Genomic DNA, 18094 nt, shown 5'->3' with positions numbered 1-18094 from the left:
TGCGACGAAAGCTGTTAATAGCATATCGATTTTCGACGTTGTGTCGCGCGCGAAATAAAAGAGTAGGATATTTTCTACAATCGTGAGAGGATACATATGGAAAAAGCGTTATCAGTTGAAACATAATCGTTTTAATCTCGCGTTTATTATTTATTTACATTTTGTTGTTATACATATTATAAATGTTGGTCATGGATATTTTCCTGATAGATTCCCTGAGTTTGCGTGGAATATTTTTCTACAATTTTGCATATAAATTTATTTGCAGATCGTGCTCTCGCATCCTAAAATAATAGAGCAGTGCCGCTCGAACTAAAAAAAAGAGACATTTCAGTTTGCCCTATTTATAAATTGTGTAGTATATATAATAGCAAGTCGGATCTAGATCAAACTGCGATATTTAATTACTGACTGCTAACAGTGTATCGTACGAGTGACAAGCCGGTTGTCGTTATATTAATCTTTTTTTTATCTCTCCTACTGCACACGCGACGCGATATCTATCCTTTATCACATTTTCAGAAAACATCTGATCCCGGTATTGTAGGATCTTTTTCTTTTTTTTTCCTTTTTCGCCGTACCGCGAAACGGGGACGCTAAATCGATATGTCTTTAATAAGTAGGCCGCGTCGCTTATCGATTCCACGCGATCGTTATTGCGCTATCGAGGGGATCGCGATTCGAGATAATTTCTTTCAGCAAGCCCTACTTGCGCCGTTAATTGACTTGTTTATCCTCCGCATTTGACTAGATAGCAGAATTTCCATAACATCAGCGCGATATTTACACACTCTCTCCCTTTTCATATATCCACCTTAATACTGAGACGCAAAATTGACACACGGTAGAGAATAAGGAATATCTCTCGTGCAGTTTTGCAGTTATATTTCAACCTGTTAGCGCGCGAGGCGAGGTTCTCCCTCGAGAGGAGAGGAGAGAATCACGTTCTTATTGCGTCTTTCCGAGGTAAAAAGCGCCGCGCCGCTGATGTATCGTCCGCGTTGTACACTAACAGGTTAATATTCTACACGTTGTAAAACAAAAAAAAAAGAGAAAGAGAGATAATACGCGAGCGAGCGAGCGCGGGGGCGAATGACGGCGCGTCGCGAATACGGTAATTAAAATGCCCCGGCAGGAAACGACGTCGCGCCCCGACTCCTTTATTATCCTGCCGAGCACGGTGACGCCCGCGAGCCTCGAGTTTTTCTGCGCACTCATCGCTCAGTTCGCGCGGCATCGGATATTGCGGCGGCGGCGGCGACGGCGACGTCGTTGATTTTTTGTCCCTTCCTTTTCCTCAAGACGGGGGTTTTCAACGCGGGTTGCGCAAGAAAATAATGTAAATGCCCGTGAGCGCGTAGTTTGCGCGAAACGAGCGATGACGAGCGGGAGGAATTGTACGGTGCCGCCTGTTAGATTGCGTAACATTATTGTATGACAATAGAAGGCGGCATCCGCGAGCGCGATTTTCCACGCTGCTGCGGCTGGCATGAAATTGACAAGAACGCTTGATCCGTCGCGCACGCACTTTTTTTTTTTTTTCGGCGAGTCTACGATTTCCAGATCGCGTAGAGTCGCTCACTGGAGCTGTCGCGACGAGATCGTCGCGACGATCTTCCGCTTCTTCTTAACGCACCGCAACTTGAGCTTCCGCCGCAACTTCTTGTGGGTGGCGAGCATCAGCAACCAGAGAATGGGCCATATCAGCCGGCATATCTTCATAACCACGAGCTTGTTCATGCAAGCGAGGAGGAGGCCGAAGAACCACGGCGCGCCCATCAGCAGGTACAGCTGCAAGAAGAGGAAGTATTTTTTCCTGAGGGCGTTGGTATGATTCCTCGTCGCTATCTCCGTGCTCCGCCGTATCCGTATGATCTTGTACGTGGTGAACGCGAATAGGACGTTGTTCCAGAAGAGCGTCAGCAGCGGTATGCCGAAGAAATATAGGTTCACCACGTAGTTCGGCCCGTCGTGGTAGCGGCGGTAATTCGGCTTGAACGGGAGATCCTCCGGGATGCCGGGGCAAAATTCCAAGACGACGGCGACGATGGCGGGCAGGAGGGCGCCGCCCCACGCGAGGGCGCCGTACAGCAGCAGCCGTCGGTTCTCCTCTTGGCACGTCTGCTGGCCGGATCCCATCATCCAGCGGAACCGCGTGATCGACAGGGCCATGTCGAAGCAGATCACGTTCAGCCAGAACACCGTGGCGTTCGTGAAGTACTGCATCACTATCCACAGGAGTGTCTCGAAGTCGTCGCTGATCGGGACGCCGCACAGGTTACAATAGCCGAGGAACAATAGGAAGCAGCCCTGTAACAGCAGGCAGACGTTGTGACGGAGCACCGCGCGATTGTAGATGCCTTTGCCGAGTTCCGGGATGGACAGGTACACCACTACGACGATCGTGGAGAGAACGACGTGGGCCAGGTTGGTGTCCATGTAGGTCTGCGCGCCCCAGAAGAATACCGCTCGCAGATCGTTGCAGTGGTAAATGATCTCCGTCTCATCCTCATTCTTTGACGACGCGTTCCTCACGTTGATGGTAGTAATAGTGGTGATGGTCGTCACGGTGATGATCGTCGTCGTCGTTATCGTCGTCGTCGTCGTCGTGGTTTTCGTCACCACGGTCGTCGAATTCTCTCGGTCCAGAGTCATTTCCGTGCCAGCCTCCGCGCACTTGATCAGCACCGTGGTGCCGTTGATCATGTTCTCGATGCAAAAGTTCCTCGGCACGCGAAAAATGGAATAGATACCGGGAAAGTCATCGCGCGGGCGATGTCGCGAACTGACGTCCCTCACGTCGCCGCAGGTCAAACCCTGCACGGACGCGATCACCGTGGTGACTCGCTGCGGACGTTGAATCATTCGCCGGACGTCGTGCGTGCTGTAATTCAGCCTCTCCGGCTCCGCGAAGACGCACTCGAGGTCTTCGTTGAACGCGTAACCGGCGACGCAGCACTTCCTCGACGCGGCGTCAGATCGGCGCACGACTTCCGTCGTCGGATAGATCGGATAGGTCGCGATCGAACTTAGACGTAGCAGGAAAATCACGGCGGACATTGGCACGTACATCGCTGGCATACCCGACGTCTCGTCTCCGCGTCACTGATCGACCGTGTCCAGACTGTGACACGATGTCTGCCGCGGACGTGTCTTCCCGGCGTTTGACAAGTCGGAAACAACCGCGGGGACCGGCGTCTTCCCAGCACCGCAACGCCGCTGTGTTTTTCTTTCATTTCTCTGAATGACGCAGTCACCCATACGAACGTTTAATAGGACGTACATAGTAGTAGATAGAGGTTCTAATACACCGACACTTATCGTCGCTCTATTCGGCTGCGTGAGCCACGGACAATACTGATGTGGTCAACTTTCGCAACTGATCATTATAGCAGGATCATGGAATGTTGCGAAGAGCGCGTGGAAATCTTCCGATTGATGCATAATGCATCGTTTTAAAAGTGACTGATGGAAACATAAAGGAAAGTTGCACGTTGCTGAATTGTATGTCTTGTTTATATGTTTAATTAAACAATGCGATATTTTTCATTTATATGAAGTTATTATTAGACTATATATTTAGTACATTTTGCACCTATTTTATTAGATTTTAAATAATTTTAAATCTGAGTAATATATATATATATATAAATAATGAACACCTTGATCATTTTCAATTTATATTTATTCATTAAAAAATAATTATTATTTATGACTATCAGATTATCAGATTTAAAATCTTATAAAATATTTTGTGAAATTGTTACTACCCCTGTTATTATGCACCTTTATTAAAAATCTAATAAATAATTTAAAACTCTAAAATTTAAATAAAAAAGAAAAATCTTTTATTAAAGTTGTATATGAGAATGGATCTAATAATAACGGTTGTACAGAAAAGATATTTACAAAAATACATATATTAGACTGTATGATTTTTAATAAAAATCTATAAAGTCATAAATAAATGACAAAAATTTGTTACTGAATAAATATAATTTAACCGTGTATCCGCGTGTCGAGATTGAATTGGAAATAAATATTGTTCAAAATACAGTGTCAGTTAGGCGTAATTGCATGCTTCGTCGCATCGCGGGGTTTCCCGTGCGAACAGTTTTGTGCGGAATATTCGCGATGTAGCACGGTGCGGAACGGTGGGGTCGGCGCTATCGATTTTACGACCAATTAATCGCGAGACACAAAGGGATTTTTCGTATATTTATGTGACACGGCGTTCACATCTGCCTCAAACGCGCGTCAGTCATGCCGACGTGTGCGTGCCGATTGCGCAAAGAGTTTCCTCCTCTGGTGTCATACGTTTCTCAGTATCCGTCCGGGGAAGCGCGCTGAAAACTCTCTAACGTCACGTGCAATGTGATTGTTGCAGGCAATAAATCCCCATCCTGATCCTTCGTGGACGCGGCGAAGATAGCGGAGAACGTCGGAGACACGTGAAGGTGAAACGCCGCCGCCGTGGAAGGGGAACAAGGATGACGAGGAAAAGGTAAGGTGATACAACTGGAGTAGTGCGTCAGCGACAGAGAATTGGCAAAATGATGTTAACACTTTGGGAGAAAGACTATTTTATTGATAAGAGATTGATCCGTCACTTGTCTTTTCCCATTTGGAATAAGGTCATGCAATGCTTCAATATAAGTTGCAACGTTATGCCATTCTTCTAGCAAAATATTTTGAGAGATATTGGAGAGCTATTTAAGAGATGTTTTATGAGAGAAATTTTTTTTTCACTGCTTTTTTCAAAACCTCTTACGATGACTTAATGATATTTAAGTCAGGTTGGTTGAAAAAACCGTTTAAAGTTTGAAGTACGGAGCAACTTTAGAAAATGAGAACAAATTTCTATCTCTCATATTATTTATATAATTGAAAGTTGTCTGTTAAAAGAATAATACAACATTTTATAGTGATTATTCAAGCATGTATGATATATCTTATTCCAAAGTAGATTAATTTTCTAGGTGTTCACATTACTTTGTCCTCTGTAACTACTGTTAATGGTGATGGCAATGGTGGTGGTCGTGATGGCGACGAAGAGATCATTGACTTGAATCGCGATCCTCTCGAGAGAATTGCAAATCGCGAAACCGAGCTTTACAAAATTAACTGTTCGAGCGAAGTTATCGCTAATTAGGCATGTGATTAAATTTATGCAATTATCGTATCTGCATTTGCGAAAAATGCATTTATATTATCGTGCAGCTGTCGAATAGCTGGAAACTATTCTGAAATACTGGATCTCGTTCGAAAATGTTTTTAATAACTTATCGCGCAAAAAAAGAGGCAAATATATTGCAAATATGCAAATATAAAAAAATATTTTTGCAGAAATTAGTTTGCGTTGAGCTGAATTCTCTTAACTCGTTGTTAATAAATTTATTTATTTTGTATTATATTATAAAATAATATTGATATGCAACTGCCACGGCAACTAATAATCGATAGATGATCCGTCGGCTATGTTGCACAGATATTACTTGGTCCAAAATTGATTTTCTTTTTTAGTAATTATCCATTTCTTTTCTAATTTTACTTTTTTCACGTAGTTTCCTCATTCAATTAATTAGAAAAAGGAATTATTATATCTGCACTTTTAATCATGCTGAGTTACATTCGGTCGATATTACCGCAACCTCATCAGCTTCACCATAGAATATCGATGCTAGATGACGCCAGACTCTCGAACAACTCACGGTCGGTAAATTTAAATGAGAAATCTCCATTTTGTTCCAATCTTTCATAGTAGCGATAAATTTAATTTAATCTCGGAAATTTAATTAAATCTCGGAATAAGCTATAAAAAAAAGCTTTTCCGACAAAATAATGAAACATTTATCATATTTGAGAGAGATAGATTGATGGGAAACAATCGTAAAAACTATATAGGACACTTAATTTCTTGCAAATCAATTTTGCTTTTGATTTACTCTCGCTTATTTTTGATTTAACTTTCGTCCTAACATTGCTCCCGTTTAAACAATCAGCTGTAGCAGTCGCATTAGGAGAAGGACTAGGATTATTATTAATCTATTAATATTAAGAATCGGGAGACTTTTTAGATTTCGTTAACTCAAAAAATTTGAGTTGACACTTCACCGATGCGGCTAATATGTGTGCTTTTGATTCAGTCGTCGCGTGCACAAATAAAAACGCTTTTAAGGAGTCTCTGTAATTTTTATATTTAAAAATATATATTTATAAACTTTTGAAAGAGTCATACAGGAAGATTTTACATGGCAATAAATATAATCTATACTATACGCATACACGAAGAACAATTTTACGCGTCCCATCGGCGAAGTGTTAGACTTTTTCACGGGGGGTACATCTCTCGAATGTTGAGGGGGACGCAGAAATTGGATGGAAAGCACCGTCCGGCGTCCGCGATGGCGATGGGGACCCATGTATCCTCATTTGTGATCAGAAACTTTATTGACACTGTCAGGATGGGTACATGATAACGGTCAAGACAGCTTGCAGCACGAGGGCCAGCAGGAAGTCGGTTTCTTTGATAGTTAGGTCGTTGGCAGTACCGGTACCGTTGTTGCATAGATTACTCTCGCAACAGGCAGTGCAGCCGTAGAGCTTGGTGCGCTCGCCGATCACGATGCACCCGGGCTCGCATTTGTTCGTGCAGTTCCTCTCGAGGGCCCACATCCTCTGGCTGGAGGTCGTGTTCGCGGTGGTGGAAATCGTGTAGGAGAACCGTTTCACCTGCAATCACACGCCGACTCGTCATATCGGTTTTCCCGAATTTCATTAAAAGTGCAGAATTTTCGTCTCCGAGGGTCTTTCTCCGTCGGACGCTCATTATACGAGATTTGTTGCGCAAGACTCAGGCACGGCGTATTCACAATTTAAAAAGAAGGCTGTTCGCTTTCATTATATGAACTTCCCGGAGTGAGAGAGCCCGGATGGATGATTTTATGTTATTAAGAGCTTAACGATGTTTCTGGTGTAGAAAAATTCAACTGCGGAGTTTCAAGCGAGGATCTGTGTCACAAAGGGAAACCGATAGCTAGTATCCTCTATACTTTGTGGATTTGTGAATATTTTGTAGATATGTGTGTGATTGAGCCTTTTCTAAAAAACAGAATATTGTAAAAGAGTTTTGCGGTTTCTACGTCGCATACGTGTGAATAAAAAGAATGAATATACATGTGAGAGTATTAATAAATGTAAAGGACTATTCATGATTTTTTTTAAGTTTAATACTTTAAAAACACATATTTCTATTAAAAATTAAAATTTCTATAAAGGATTACGATATTTTTCTATATTATTCTCGTGCAGCGTATTTTCTGTTACGTTAGAAATCAGAGGAATTGCGGATGAAATCCTCTCTAAAATATATATCATCTGGCATTTCGATGATTGTTGTAGCTGATAAATAGACAGCCGTGATTCAAAGTATCTCATGCATGTAATAATTTAACCGCATGAATAAACGCTCGTTCGTGTACGTGATACGTGTGTGTGCGTGTGTGTGTGTGTGTGTCTGTCTGTGTGTGTGTGCGCGCGCGCGCGTATGTTCAATTAGATATTAATTCACCTAGATAAACAAGCAACATAGTTTAAATTGCCGTAACAAGTTCGCATTAAATGCACGCGCGAACTCGCTACGAATCCCGTTTATTAAAATCCCGCTTCCGCAAACTCGCAACCGAACTATTCCAATTTCGAAAGCCCCGCAAAGCAGGTCAGTCACATTTTCACGTGATACGGTGCCCTGCACAAAATGCTGTGTTTGGGTGGCGAAATTATATATGTTTATAAAACTTAATAACAGAAAGATCGCGCGCGTTCGACGCTAAATGTCTCGTCGTGTAGGAACGGAAGGTACAAACCTATCACGTCTTACCATGCACATTCTTCTGTCGTCCGTGCATTTGTGCCTGAAGGTGCTGGAATTGCCGGTATTGTCGGAGAGATTGGCACATCTCTCACCGTGCTCCATGGTAAAGCACTGGTAGCACCACAAGTCGTTGGCCCTTTCGGAAGCCGCATGGGTTCGGTGCTCTTTTGACATTAGCTGACCTGTTTTATCATAATATAAAATTTATGTCCTCTGTATTACATACACACACACACAATCGATATCGGTTAATTATATCGGAAGTTTGAACTTTGTTCTGTGGATTGCTCAATCAAATATTACGTTTGAGAATAAATATTGAAAAGTGAATTTCACACGATCAATAATGCCGATCAATAATATTATATCAATAATACTGACGGATATACCGATATGTCTTTTTTTTACACAGTCAGTGTTATTGTCCCTGTCACTTAGTGATACTGGATGCTTGAAAATCAAAAGGTTTGAATCGCCATCAATCTATCAATATTAATTACACATTATTAATAATATTGCCATTTTTTTCATACCGACAGTATTATTGTAAGATTCCTATTAAGATAAAAAGCAGAGAAAAATATATAGAATAATTCTCAGATTGTATTAAATGAGCGATTTATCTCTTTTTAGATTACTTCCTTTCTTTTTTTTAAATTGCTTTATTTTTTGCGTGGATTGTCAAAGATAAATTTATACTACAAGGATAAATTTATTGATTGTCCTTTATACATATATACATGCTCTAGCGTTACAAAGAAATGCTGCGAAATAAAAAAATATCTCTTAAGTGTATCGCGAAGTCAATCAGTCTCGGTAATCTAATGAATCTAATCGACCTGACCTTAAAAATCTCCCTTTACTCGCAGTCGAACGTAATTGCACGATGTAACCCTTCAGCTTAAAAAGATCTTAAAAAAAAAAAAAAAAACGAACAGTACTATTAAAACCGTATTATTAAAAAAAAATTCCACGCCAGTATCTTTTCAGAGCCGCGTATCAAGGTCCCTGTGATTAAACAGGATTGAAGAAAAATTGTTGCTATGCAAGTTGAACATTCCCAAAAATCGTGACGTTACATCGCACAACCACATTCTCCTTGGAGGTACTACGCACTTACCGCTCGTAAGGGTGATCAGTGTTACCAGCAGGAAGCACGTGATAGCGACGTGTACGTTCGCGTTCATCTCGGAGGCGCGTTTGGCCCCGTCGCGAAACTACTAAGGCGATCGTGACGGCGCTTAGACAAGGCGGACGGCTCACATGTCATGGGATTTCCGTCGCGCGATTTGCATGCCGGGCTTACGCGGCAGCAGCGAAACATCCGGACGACGGTCCAGCCAGCGAACGGCTGTCCGGTTCCGCCATGCTGCGTCGGCGTCGACGCCTGCGTCACGACGGCTGCGTCGGACTTGCTCCAGAAACCTCGAAAGTCGAAAATCAATATTTCGCGACCGGCGAAAGGCTCCGTGGGCTCTGTCTCCCCGCAGCCACGACCCGCGCGACGTCAATCCGTTGCGTGCGCGACACACCGCGCCGATCGTCGTCGGGGAATCGAAATCTGAAAGCAACACCTGAGACGAGGGACACCCGAACGTTCGTCCTCTCCTTCGTCGTTCGTTCGTCGTTCATTATCCACGATCTGACGTGCGCCATCAATCTTAGGGTGAACGCTAGGGAACGCTCGTCCTGTCGCGTTGACGATCGTAACCTTTCGCTAGGCCTTTAATCGTCGACCGATGATCGTCTCGACCGAGAGGATAACACGTTTTGTCGCGAGAGAAATAAAAGCATACGTATCCGCGTGATCGATAGAGGTGTTTGAAGCCCTTTTGAAACTCGCGGCGAAGATTTCGGAGCTCGATATAATCTTTACTTAATAGCATCCGAGACAGACTTGAAATATAACTTTCGTAAACATCTCTTGATAATTCGGAATTGATTTCTTATATAAAAAAGTTGGTGACACAGTAACAAATTCTTTAACTACTTAATTATTTTGTTGAAATGTAAACTTGACGCTTCTGAAAATGTTTTCCCCTACAAATACGTAATTTGATACATAATGGCAGACAGTTATAAAATATTTTGCATACATGTAAGATATAATATTCTTCAACACGAATATATCTTGACGCTGTTAGGAGAGTGCAGGCTAGTGACATCTAGTTTGAAAAGAAGCGATGTGGTGGAGTACATGGTAAAGTATTGTAACCCGCTTACTACTCGATATTATCTCGAGTGACTTTTTTATTAGATTATATATATGTTTACATAAAGTCGCTACAAAGAGATAATATAAATCAACAGAGTAATGAGAATATTTCTCATCGGGTTTTTTCTCACGAGGATCTTTTATTCTTGAAAATTTTATCCCTCCCGTTTTTTTTTTATGTATAATCGTATCCTAAAATTACCTAGAAGCACTTTTCTCGTGTGCTAGTTAGGAACCATAAAGATTTCCTTTATACCTTTTTCGCCATTTGTAACAGCGTTTCAATATTGCAGAGGAATATTCTTTTGAAATATCTTTGCGATAGTTTGCAAGAATGCGAGAACCACCCAGGCGATTCTAACGTTAATATCTCTATTTTTTTAATCGTCCATTTTTGAATGATTAAATGGGAAAATAGTTCAAGTTTGTTTGAAAGCGGATTTACCAAAGTTTATAATGGATTCACACGTGCACCTGGGGTAGCGTTTCACCACTTTAGCATGTCCGGACAGTTCTGGTCATGCTGAATTGGTTGCACATACATAACACTTAGTGGTGTCGTACCGCGACGATCTAACTATCAAAACAATTATACAATCTAACAATCCAAAGTTCTGATTGATCTAATCTGGTCCTCGCATCACAGTAAGAAACACGTTCGTCGCCTAATGGCATTAAATAAAGTTGCACATTCTTCCTTTTCCTTTTAGCTCCAATTTTGATATCGGTCATGTCCTGTTTATCTTCAACGTAGATTAATCGAGATAACTTTGTAGAATTATTTCTAATGCGATTTATGCCCATTTCTATCATTGTACATTCACTTTAATCTCGGTTTAACTTCTTTCTATCTTTTTCTAAGAATTAGAACAGTTTCTTCTTAATCTTCTGTATCCTTTCAGAGATTTAATTCGTTATGAAACGTTACAATACGTCTTTCTATTTAACGTAACCCAGTGTACTAAAACTTTGAAACAGACAAACAATACCTTGAACTCCTGTCTTTCTAGGTGGCAAATTAATTATAGAGTGAAATATTAATCTGTGAATTAATTTCCTTTTTTACGGAGCTCTTTGTAAAAAAGCATTTGCTTTATAAATATTTATAACATATACGTTAACATTTTTATGCGCTAGTTTAATAGTGTAAGCCAATATCAGGTGAGAATTAATATCTCAATACATTTGCTTTTAGCCGTTATTGCGCGTTAAAACACAGAAAAAAATTTTTTTTTCTTTGAAACGTAACATCCTATAATTTCAGGCAATATATTCGCCACAGTCTATATTGCACCTGCACATTGCAGGGGTGAATACCCGCAGGGGAATCGATTTCAGGTTTCCCAGACAGCGACTGTTATGACTTTTACCGGCGAATGAACCTCTTTTGATATATCAGTGAGCATTGCGTTGATGTTCAAGGAAAAACAGAAGAACTAAGCAAATATGAAATGATCTGACACCTCTATTATAGAATGGACAGGAATAATACTGATATTATTAATGATTCAGAAATAATTTTAATATGTTATTCGTAACACAGCATATTTTATTTTATAGATCTAAAAAATAGTTATCAAATTTTTAACTTTATTCTCTTAGAATAATAATAATAATAATAGTGACATTAACTTTTAACTTTTGTTATCTTGGCGCTTATGAATTATTATTATTTGTTTGATAAATATTTATACATAATTGTACTGTGAGTCGTGTATTCACGATTATATTCTTTGCAAGTTCCCTTTCAAAAATATTTGCTATTGAAGGAAGGCTTTAGTTTGCTTTCCGAAGCTATTATATCTTTATGGGCCACCATTTAAATATAATATATTTACGTAGAAAGGTACTCTTTTCAGAGAATCAGATCACAGAGACGTAAGTCTATCTGTAATTCTATCACGTGTACGATGCGATCGCCGTTTTTTATGCAGCACGAGTGCGCGAATTGTATCCGTCATCTCGGAAATCTCAAATTTCGATATTTGCACAGAGGATGTCAACAACGGTTTACAAACACCGATGATTCCCCCCCTCACCCTCCCCTCCCTCGTGTGTTTCATATGCAGTCGACATGTAGTCAAGCGCGCGGGAGCTTAATGTCACTGGATTTCGCGCGCGATAGAATATAATCCGTCTCGTCGCGCGTTATCCTATCGATCCTTCGGAGAATAAAAATGAATGAGGCGCGAATATAAATAACGTAATCTGTCAGGGACCGAGGAGGAAGAAATAACCCGCGCGGAATGTCAGCTCCGCGCCCGGTGACGCGTGTCCGCGATGTCCAGTCAACGAACAAGCATCTCGCGGACGAACTTTGACACGCACATATATATAACGGGGACAACTCTATCCCTTAGGATATAAATTGCACCGAGAGACCCCGTAACTTTTCCAGCCAGGACTCGCCAGGTCGTTTGCGCGAACGTGTAAGAAACCTCTCGGCAGCCTGGCGGCGCCGTATAGAAGAGAAATGTCGGGGAATAAGTTTCGTAGTCTCTAATATCATTTTATGAGCCGCCTCGCAGGAGCGAAATATAACTTTCGGACGACGAAAATTATTTACGACGCGAATCTCGTGCGCGTTTCGACCTTGTTACGTAGTAAATTAAGGGGCAATGTTCTTCGACGCCTACGCGCCGCCATCTGTGGCGACATATTTTGCATTCTTTAGAAAAATTGGAGAGAACTAATATCCACGATTTTGGAATGTTTAATATTAAGTACAATGGCAATTAAGTCCGCGTGAAATACTGTGACTCTCTATTGAAACAAAATCTCTTAACTGGACTTAACTGGAAGTCTCGTCGCATGTTTATGGGGCTTACGTCACTTTCTTAAATCTCAATTTGCAAACGGCCGAGCAGTCACTTAATTTAATTCGCAATGTGTACGGTGAGAAAAAAAAAGGACATTCAATTCTACGCGCGACTTTTCAAGTAGTTTTGCATAATTGCCGTGCAGAGCACCGCTGTATAAGGTTTCCCGAGTAAAGCGGGTGATAATCGTTGTCTTGTAATGCGCGTTAAGACTTAATCGCGAGTTGCAATAAATAACTGTAGCTCGCGCGTAGTCGGAGGATCTCAGACTCATAATACGCTTAAGTCTCGCAAATCTACCTAACGCGATACTGTTCCCCTTCTAATCGCTCCGTTTGCAGCTCGGTGTAACTCGGTGCAACGATGTCGTCGCCGTAGTCGTTTAACAATCGCGTAAAGTTTCGATTGCCTCCATGCGCTGCAGTATTGTCGACGACAAATATCGCGTACACACGGAATTCCGTCGTTGCCGTGAAAGCAATTGTCGGGTCGCTTTAGTGAGAGTTGTGTAAATAAGTATCGAGCTCTTTGCACTTTGTTGCACGTACGCTTCGCCTCTATTGCGACTTTAGTGTATAACTTCGTGAGACGCAAAGTGCGAAAATCCGTCACCTTTATTACACTTCAGTCGCAAGTGTCTCGGAAATTAGAAGGGATAAGAATTTTTTGTTCACATTAAACAAGAGTTTTTAGAGCGTTAAGATTATTAAAAAAAATTTTTTTTCTTTTTCTTTCACTGACTATACAACGTTTTTATCTTGCACAATTGATATAAATCACTGCAAATATTTGTTCCGGTTTCATAAATTGTTATCATCTGTGATGTCCTTCGATCGGAAATTTAATACGTACATGGTCGTACCTTAAAATAGCGAATAATATATTTCGCGCCAGTAAAAAGTACAAAGGTTCACATCTTTTATCATTTACGACCTTCGATTTCTAAAACGTACGTTTCCCTCATTTTCTATTCCACGTGCGCTCGCTCCTTCGAACCACCGCCTGTCCTATAAGCCGACATGAAAAATGTCATCTGTCAAAACAGCTGATATAAAAAGATTTAAATTGAATAAAAAGAGATTTTTTACTTTTTATATTACAGTTAGAATAATTATTTTTATTTATTCTTCTAAATAATTTGAATAATACGAACGATTTTTCAATAGATGAAAGATTTACATTTCCTTATCATCATTTTTCTGATCTTCAATTTTCAGTTATAAAGCTTAAGATTTTGTTCACAAAAGTGATTCGAGAATACAAATTATGAATCTCTGGAATCAACATCTTTTTTTTTTAAAAAAAGAAATAATTTTAAATAAATCTTGAATGTTTGCATATAAATAATTAAATTTATAATTATAAATTATTATTATAAAATAATTAAATTTCCATAACTAGTGATCTAAATTTTGTAAAATTTTACATGCGCATCTCGTTTTGCTGCTGCAGCATTTTAATAATTCACAAAATACTGATCGAATCAACAGAATGCTCGAGTTACAGTAACAAATGTGACAACCGTCCTGGACGGCTAAGTAACAGCTCGAGCGAAATTGTAGAATTGTACAGGGACTGACATTCTTTTTAATTTATTATTCTGGTTACGATGTCACCTCTTACATGATGATAAATTTTTTCGACGCAAGATAACCATGAAACTTTTCTTCGTTCCGCAGCAGCTATTTTTCGTGCGCTTTAACCCGGGCTTATTATCGCGACGCGTCGTAGAAGAGTGTCGCATTACAATATACAATAACACCGTTATAGTATTATCAGCTTACTACGTAATAATGTAACGTGTACTGGGAAAACAGGCGCGTCACAGAACATCGTGTTACATAATGTAAAAGCTATCTCAACGTGACGGTGCTCGACTCTTGCGAGTCGACCGTTTTAACTTCGGGAGTAATTCGCATTTCTAGAAATAGAACTGAAATAAGTTTACATGGAAATTTCGTGTCTCTTCGGATATATTTTTTTTTAACTCTTAGTTTAAGAGGCACGTATACCCAAGCGAGTTGACGCTGGAACGTCGGAAGCGGAACGTTGCTTCGACCTTTTTCGAATTCTATGCCCACGTATAGTCGGCTCTCCTCGAGAGAGAGAGAGAGAGAGAGAGAGAGAGAGAGAGAGAGAGAGAGAGACGACGTTCGCTCCACGTCGATTGCGCAATCAATTTTCCTCCAAGGAACGTCGCACGGTCGGCTGGCATCATTAAATTATGTGTCAGTGTTTACAGCGAAGCAACACGTGAAACGACTCCTCCGTCGCCGCCTCCGACATCCGCTCCGCGGTCCGCCACCCCCGGCGGTACGAGTCGAGCCACCCCCTCGCCTCTTTGCCCGGATCCAGCGGAATGTACTTAAACGACAGGAAGGTGCACGCGTCGATTGGTCGGGCGAACCCGGGTCGATGGTGTGAGAGGGGGCGCCGGGTCTTTCGCGAGGCTCGTAGTGCCGCTCTGACCACCGTCGCGGTTGGGTTTACTCGCCGTCGTCCTTAACTTGGTAAGATCGCCGCGATCGCTCGGCACGAGATTTATCGACACGCACGTAGCACCACCGATCCCCCGGGTAATCCTCGATCTTCCCTCGCGATCGATCGCGCGATTCCGGGCCGGGCGGGCCTCGCGGGCTGAATCCTGAAAGCGGAATCGAATGATCGTGCGGAACGATCGCGATGGAGCGATCGCGGTGGAGCGACGTGTTCTAGTAAGGGTGTCCCTCTGCCGTATACGTGTACAGGTGCAGCGCGGGGTCGTTACACCGAGGGGCCGTCACCGCGGGTAGTGTGCGGTGGTGCGTGTTCGCAACCGTCGCGAGGGATCGGCGAGGAGCGGCAGGCAGTGGTAGTAGTAGTAGTAGTACGGTAGTACATCGCGGGTGGTGTGGATTCGCAGTCGAATCGTGAATGCGGCCGCGTTAACAGATCCCCTTTCCCTCTCTCCCTCCCCCCCCTCCCTTTCTTTCCCTGAGGGATCGACATCGCCAGGTGAGTACCTCATCCCGTATTAGCTACACCGCGGGTCGAGTCGCGTTTTACCGATCCCCCTCGATGGCTTTTGAATGTCCCGCGACGTCGCCGCGACCACGCACCACCATCACGGGGGGATATAGGCGTTCGAAACTTTATCACCCCGTGGGTCGACGGTGGTTGCTTCCCCTAATTGGCACGGGAGTAAGCTCGGGATATGCGGTAATGATGGGCGACGGATACTTATACGATACCTCGTATCTCGTGCCTTAGGGCACGAACCCTCGAGATACATAATCATAACTCACGTACGTGGCTCGTGTTACTCGGATGTGTATCGTGAAACTTTCGTAAGTGAAGATCGATTATCCCGGACTCGCCCTGGAGCTAATTATTTATGCGTGTTACGTTAGAATTGATACATGAGCGTTTGAATGCGATATCATTGTGCGGCAATTAATTTTAAAAAAAAGGGGGGCAATCTACAGCAAAGTGAATCCATGTGAAAATAAACTTCCCTTGGAATTATCTAGAGACAGGTTTGCATTCAAGTAGGAACTCGCGGGAATAAGCTCGCTAGCTCGTATTTATTGGCAGCATAATGGAAAAACCGTGTAGATTGCTACAAGCTTCTCCTAGCCCCGCGTTCTCTATTATTTATGCGATAATTACCGGCTACCAAGTGGAATTGTTTATATTGCTTCGCTCGTGAGTTTTACCGTTGAAACTAGCACTTTAAATTTCACGCGGCATAGAAATTAAATGCGACGGACAGAATTTGCCAAGTGTCAACGAGACGAATTTATGCGGGGGTTTATTTAAATATGAACTCAGTTGATGGAACAGTTTATCGTTTCTGCATGTTACTGCGGCAATTATATAAACACGTTTGGTTAGTTTGGAAACTAGCGTGCGCATTGTTGCTTATATTGATAATTACGGAATGTATAACGTTACAGGAAATCGTGCATATATACATATATATTAAAAATATATTAAAAATAGATCCGGTGACATCAAAGAGATGTCAGTGAAATTTTATTAAAGTCTCGTGTTTTCAGACGTGGTTTTTAACTTCTTTATTTTACCCCGCGTTTGAGGAGTTGATAATCTCGCCAAGTATTTTTTTTCCTAATCGCGGACTCATATTTTCTATATTTATTCCGCGATTACGAAGGATAATACCTTTAGACAGTTTATCGGTGACTTTCTTAACGAAGTTTTCTCCTCGAAAATACGAGCGTCCTCTGAAAATTTGTTCTCTGCCGCGTTTTATCAGCAGCAGCCCGAATATAGGGATTATCGACGAATCGATAAAATCTTGACGGTCGGTCTAATTGACAATTACAAGCCCTGGCAGGTTTATATAGCTGTGCATTCGCAGCGAATAATTGCCTTCAGTAATTTTGGCCTTCTGCCGCTTTGCCCCAAATGAATCACTTCGTATACCGTAGTTAAACCGGAATGGAACAAGTCGATGAGGGAAGAATGGTGGCCCTTCAAACTTCTCTCGTCTTCCCGAGAGACACTTGATCGAACAAAGTGTAGTTTTCAACGGCGACTTCGAATCTAAATTTAGACAAAAGTGCAACTCAAGATGTAATTCTGGAATTGCGCGAAGAGGTTGGGATCATGCGAGAAGCAAGACAATAAAGAAATATATAATTTATTCATAAATAATTCTTTTGAGTTTTGAATTTTTTCCCGCGTGATTTAATACAATTATATATTTTAACATGTTTTTATAAACAAATGACGCGGGCGATAATAAAACATGTCTTTTAAAATTTAACGAATTATATACCATAAAAATAAATACATTATATCAATAAAAACTGTTTTTTGCGAGTTTGCTCCGTGTTATTAGGTGACATGTTTGGATAAATTTTCACGACGAATTATTATTTGATTTGATTTGTAAACAAATATCTCATATTATTTTTGTTTTACTGCCAAAATGTTTGGTATTTTTATTGTTACATAATGATTAAATGCGATTTTGCAAGTAATTTCATTATTTTAACTAAAAGTTTGTTAGATACTGTTAGAAAGTAAGGGCAATGACGACGACAAAGTATTTCTACAATATATGAACTTTCTGCAATGAGATTTTGATCAGTTACAATCTGCAATACGATTCACTTGTCTTCAAATAAACCTTTGAATGCTTTGAATTATCCTGTACTAACAATTACTGTGAATGTGCTCGCA

At 41.4% G+C, this 18094-nt stretch overlaps 3 protein-coding genes across 10 annotated transcripts in view; 1 reads left to right on the top strand and 2 right to left on the bottom strand.

The window, feature by feature from the left end:
- Window positions 1-1528: 1528 nt before the first annotated feature.
- LOC105837324 lies at window positions 1529-3569 on the bottom strand. Its single transcript, XM_012681992.3, has one exon. The coding sequence runs from the start codon at window positions 3079-3081 to the stop codon at window positions 1579-1581; it is 1503 nt and encodes a 500-aa protein (XP_012537446.3). The 5' UTR covers window positions 3082-3569; the 3' UTR covers window positions 1529-1578.
- An 844-nt stretch (window positions 3570-4413) lies between these two features.
- The window catches only part of LOC105837325, a 30939-nt gene continuing 17258 nt past the window's right edge, over window positions 4414-18094 (top strand). For 2 of the 7 annotated variants that reach the window (XM_012681998.3, XM_012681997.3), the window contains exon 1: window positions 14339-15901. Coding sequence is in view for 2 of the 7 variants with exons in the window: in XM_036292100.1 (XP_036147993.1) it covers window positions 4491-4504 (14 nt within the window). In the remaining 5 variants the exon portion in view is untranslated. Of the gene's footprint in view, window positions 4505-14337; window positions 15902-18094 lie in introns of those variants that run through there. The other 5 variants (XM_036292100.1, XM_012681996.3, XM_012681999.3 and 2 more) reach the window with 5 other exon arrangements.
- Window positions 6179-9260, bottom strand: LOC105837326. Of its 2 annotated transcripts, none has more exons than XM_012682003.3 (3): window positions 8994-9260; window positions 7880-8055; window positions 6179-6732 (listed from the first exon to the last, which is right to left on the bottom strand). In XM_012682003.3, the coding sequence occupies exons 1-3, from the start codon at window positions 9058-9060 to the stop codon at window positions 6460-6462; spliced, it is 516 nt and encodes a 171-aa protein (XP_012537457.1). In that variant the 5' UTR covers window positions 9061-9260; the 3' UTR covers window positions 6179-6459. The 2 variants fall into 2 exon arrangements, with proteins under 2 accessions (XP_012537457.1, XP_012537458.1); XM_012682004.3 differs by lacking the exon at window positions 8994-9260 and adding an exon at window positions 8718-8987.

This window comes from Monomorium pharaonis, chromosome 9 (assembly GCF_013373865.1).
Source record: "Monomorium pharaonis isolate MP-MQ-018 chromosome 9, ASM1337386v2, whole genome shotgun sequence".
NCBI classification, from domain to species: Eukaryota; Metazoa; Arthropoda; class Insecta; order Hymenoptera; family Formicidae; genus Monomorium; species Monomorium pharaonis.
Note: the sequence above shows the minus strand (reverse complement) of the source record. Positions and strands in the feature narration are given on the sequence as shown.

Coding starts and splice junctions, on each gene's coding strand:
- LOC105837326 (XM_012682003.3), bottom strand. CDS start 9,060: ATGAACGCGAACGTACACGTCGCTATCACGTGCTTCCTGCTGGTAACA. Junction 8,056..8,993: donor ACTGATCACCCTTACGAGCG/GTAAGTGCGTAG, acceptor ATGATAAAACAG/GTCAGCTAATGTCAAAAGAG. Junction 6,733..7,879: donor ACGACAGAAGAATGTGCATG/GTAAGACGTGAT, acceptor GTGTGATTGCAG/GTGAAACGGTTCTCCTACAC.
- LOC105837324 (XM_012681992.3), bottom strand. CDS start 3,081: ATGCCAGCGATGTACGTGCCAATGTCCGCCGTGATTTTCCTGCTACGT.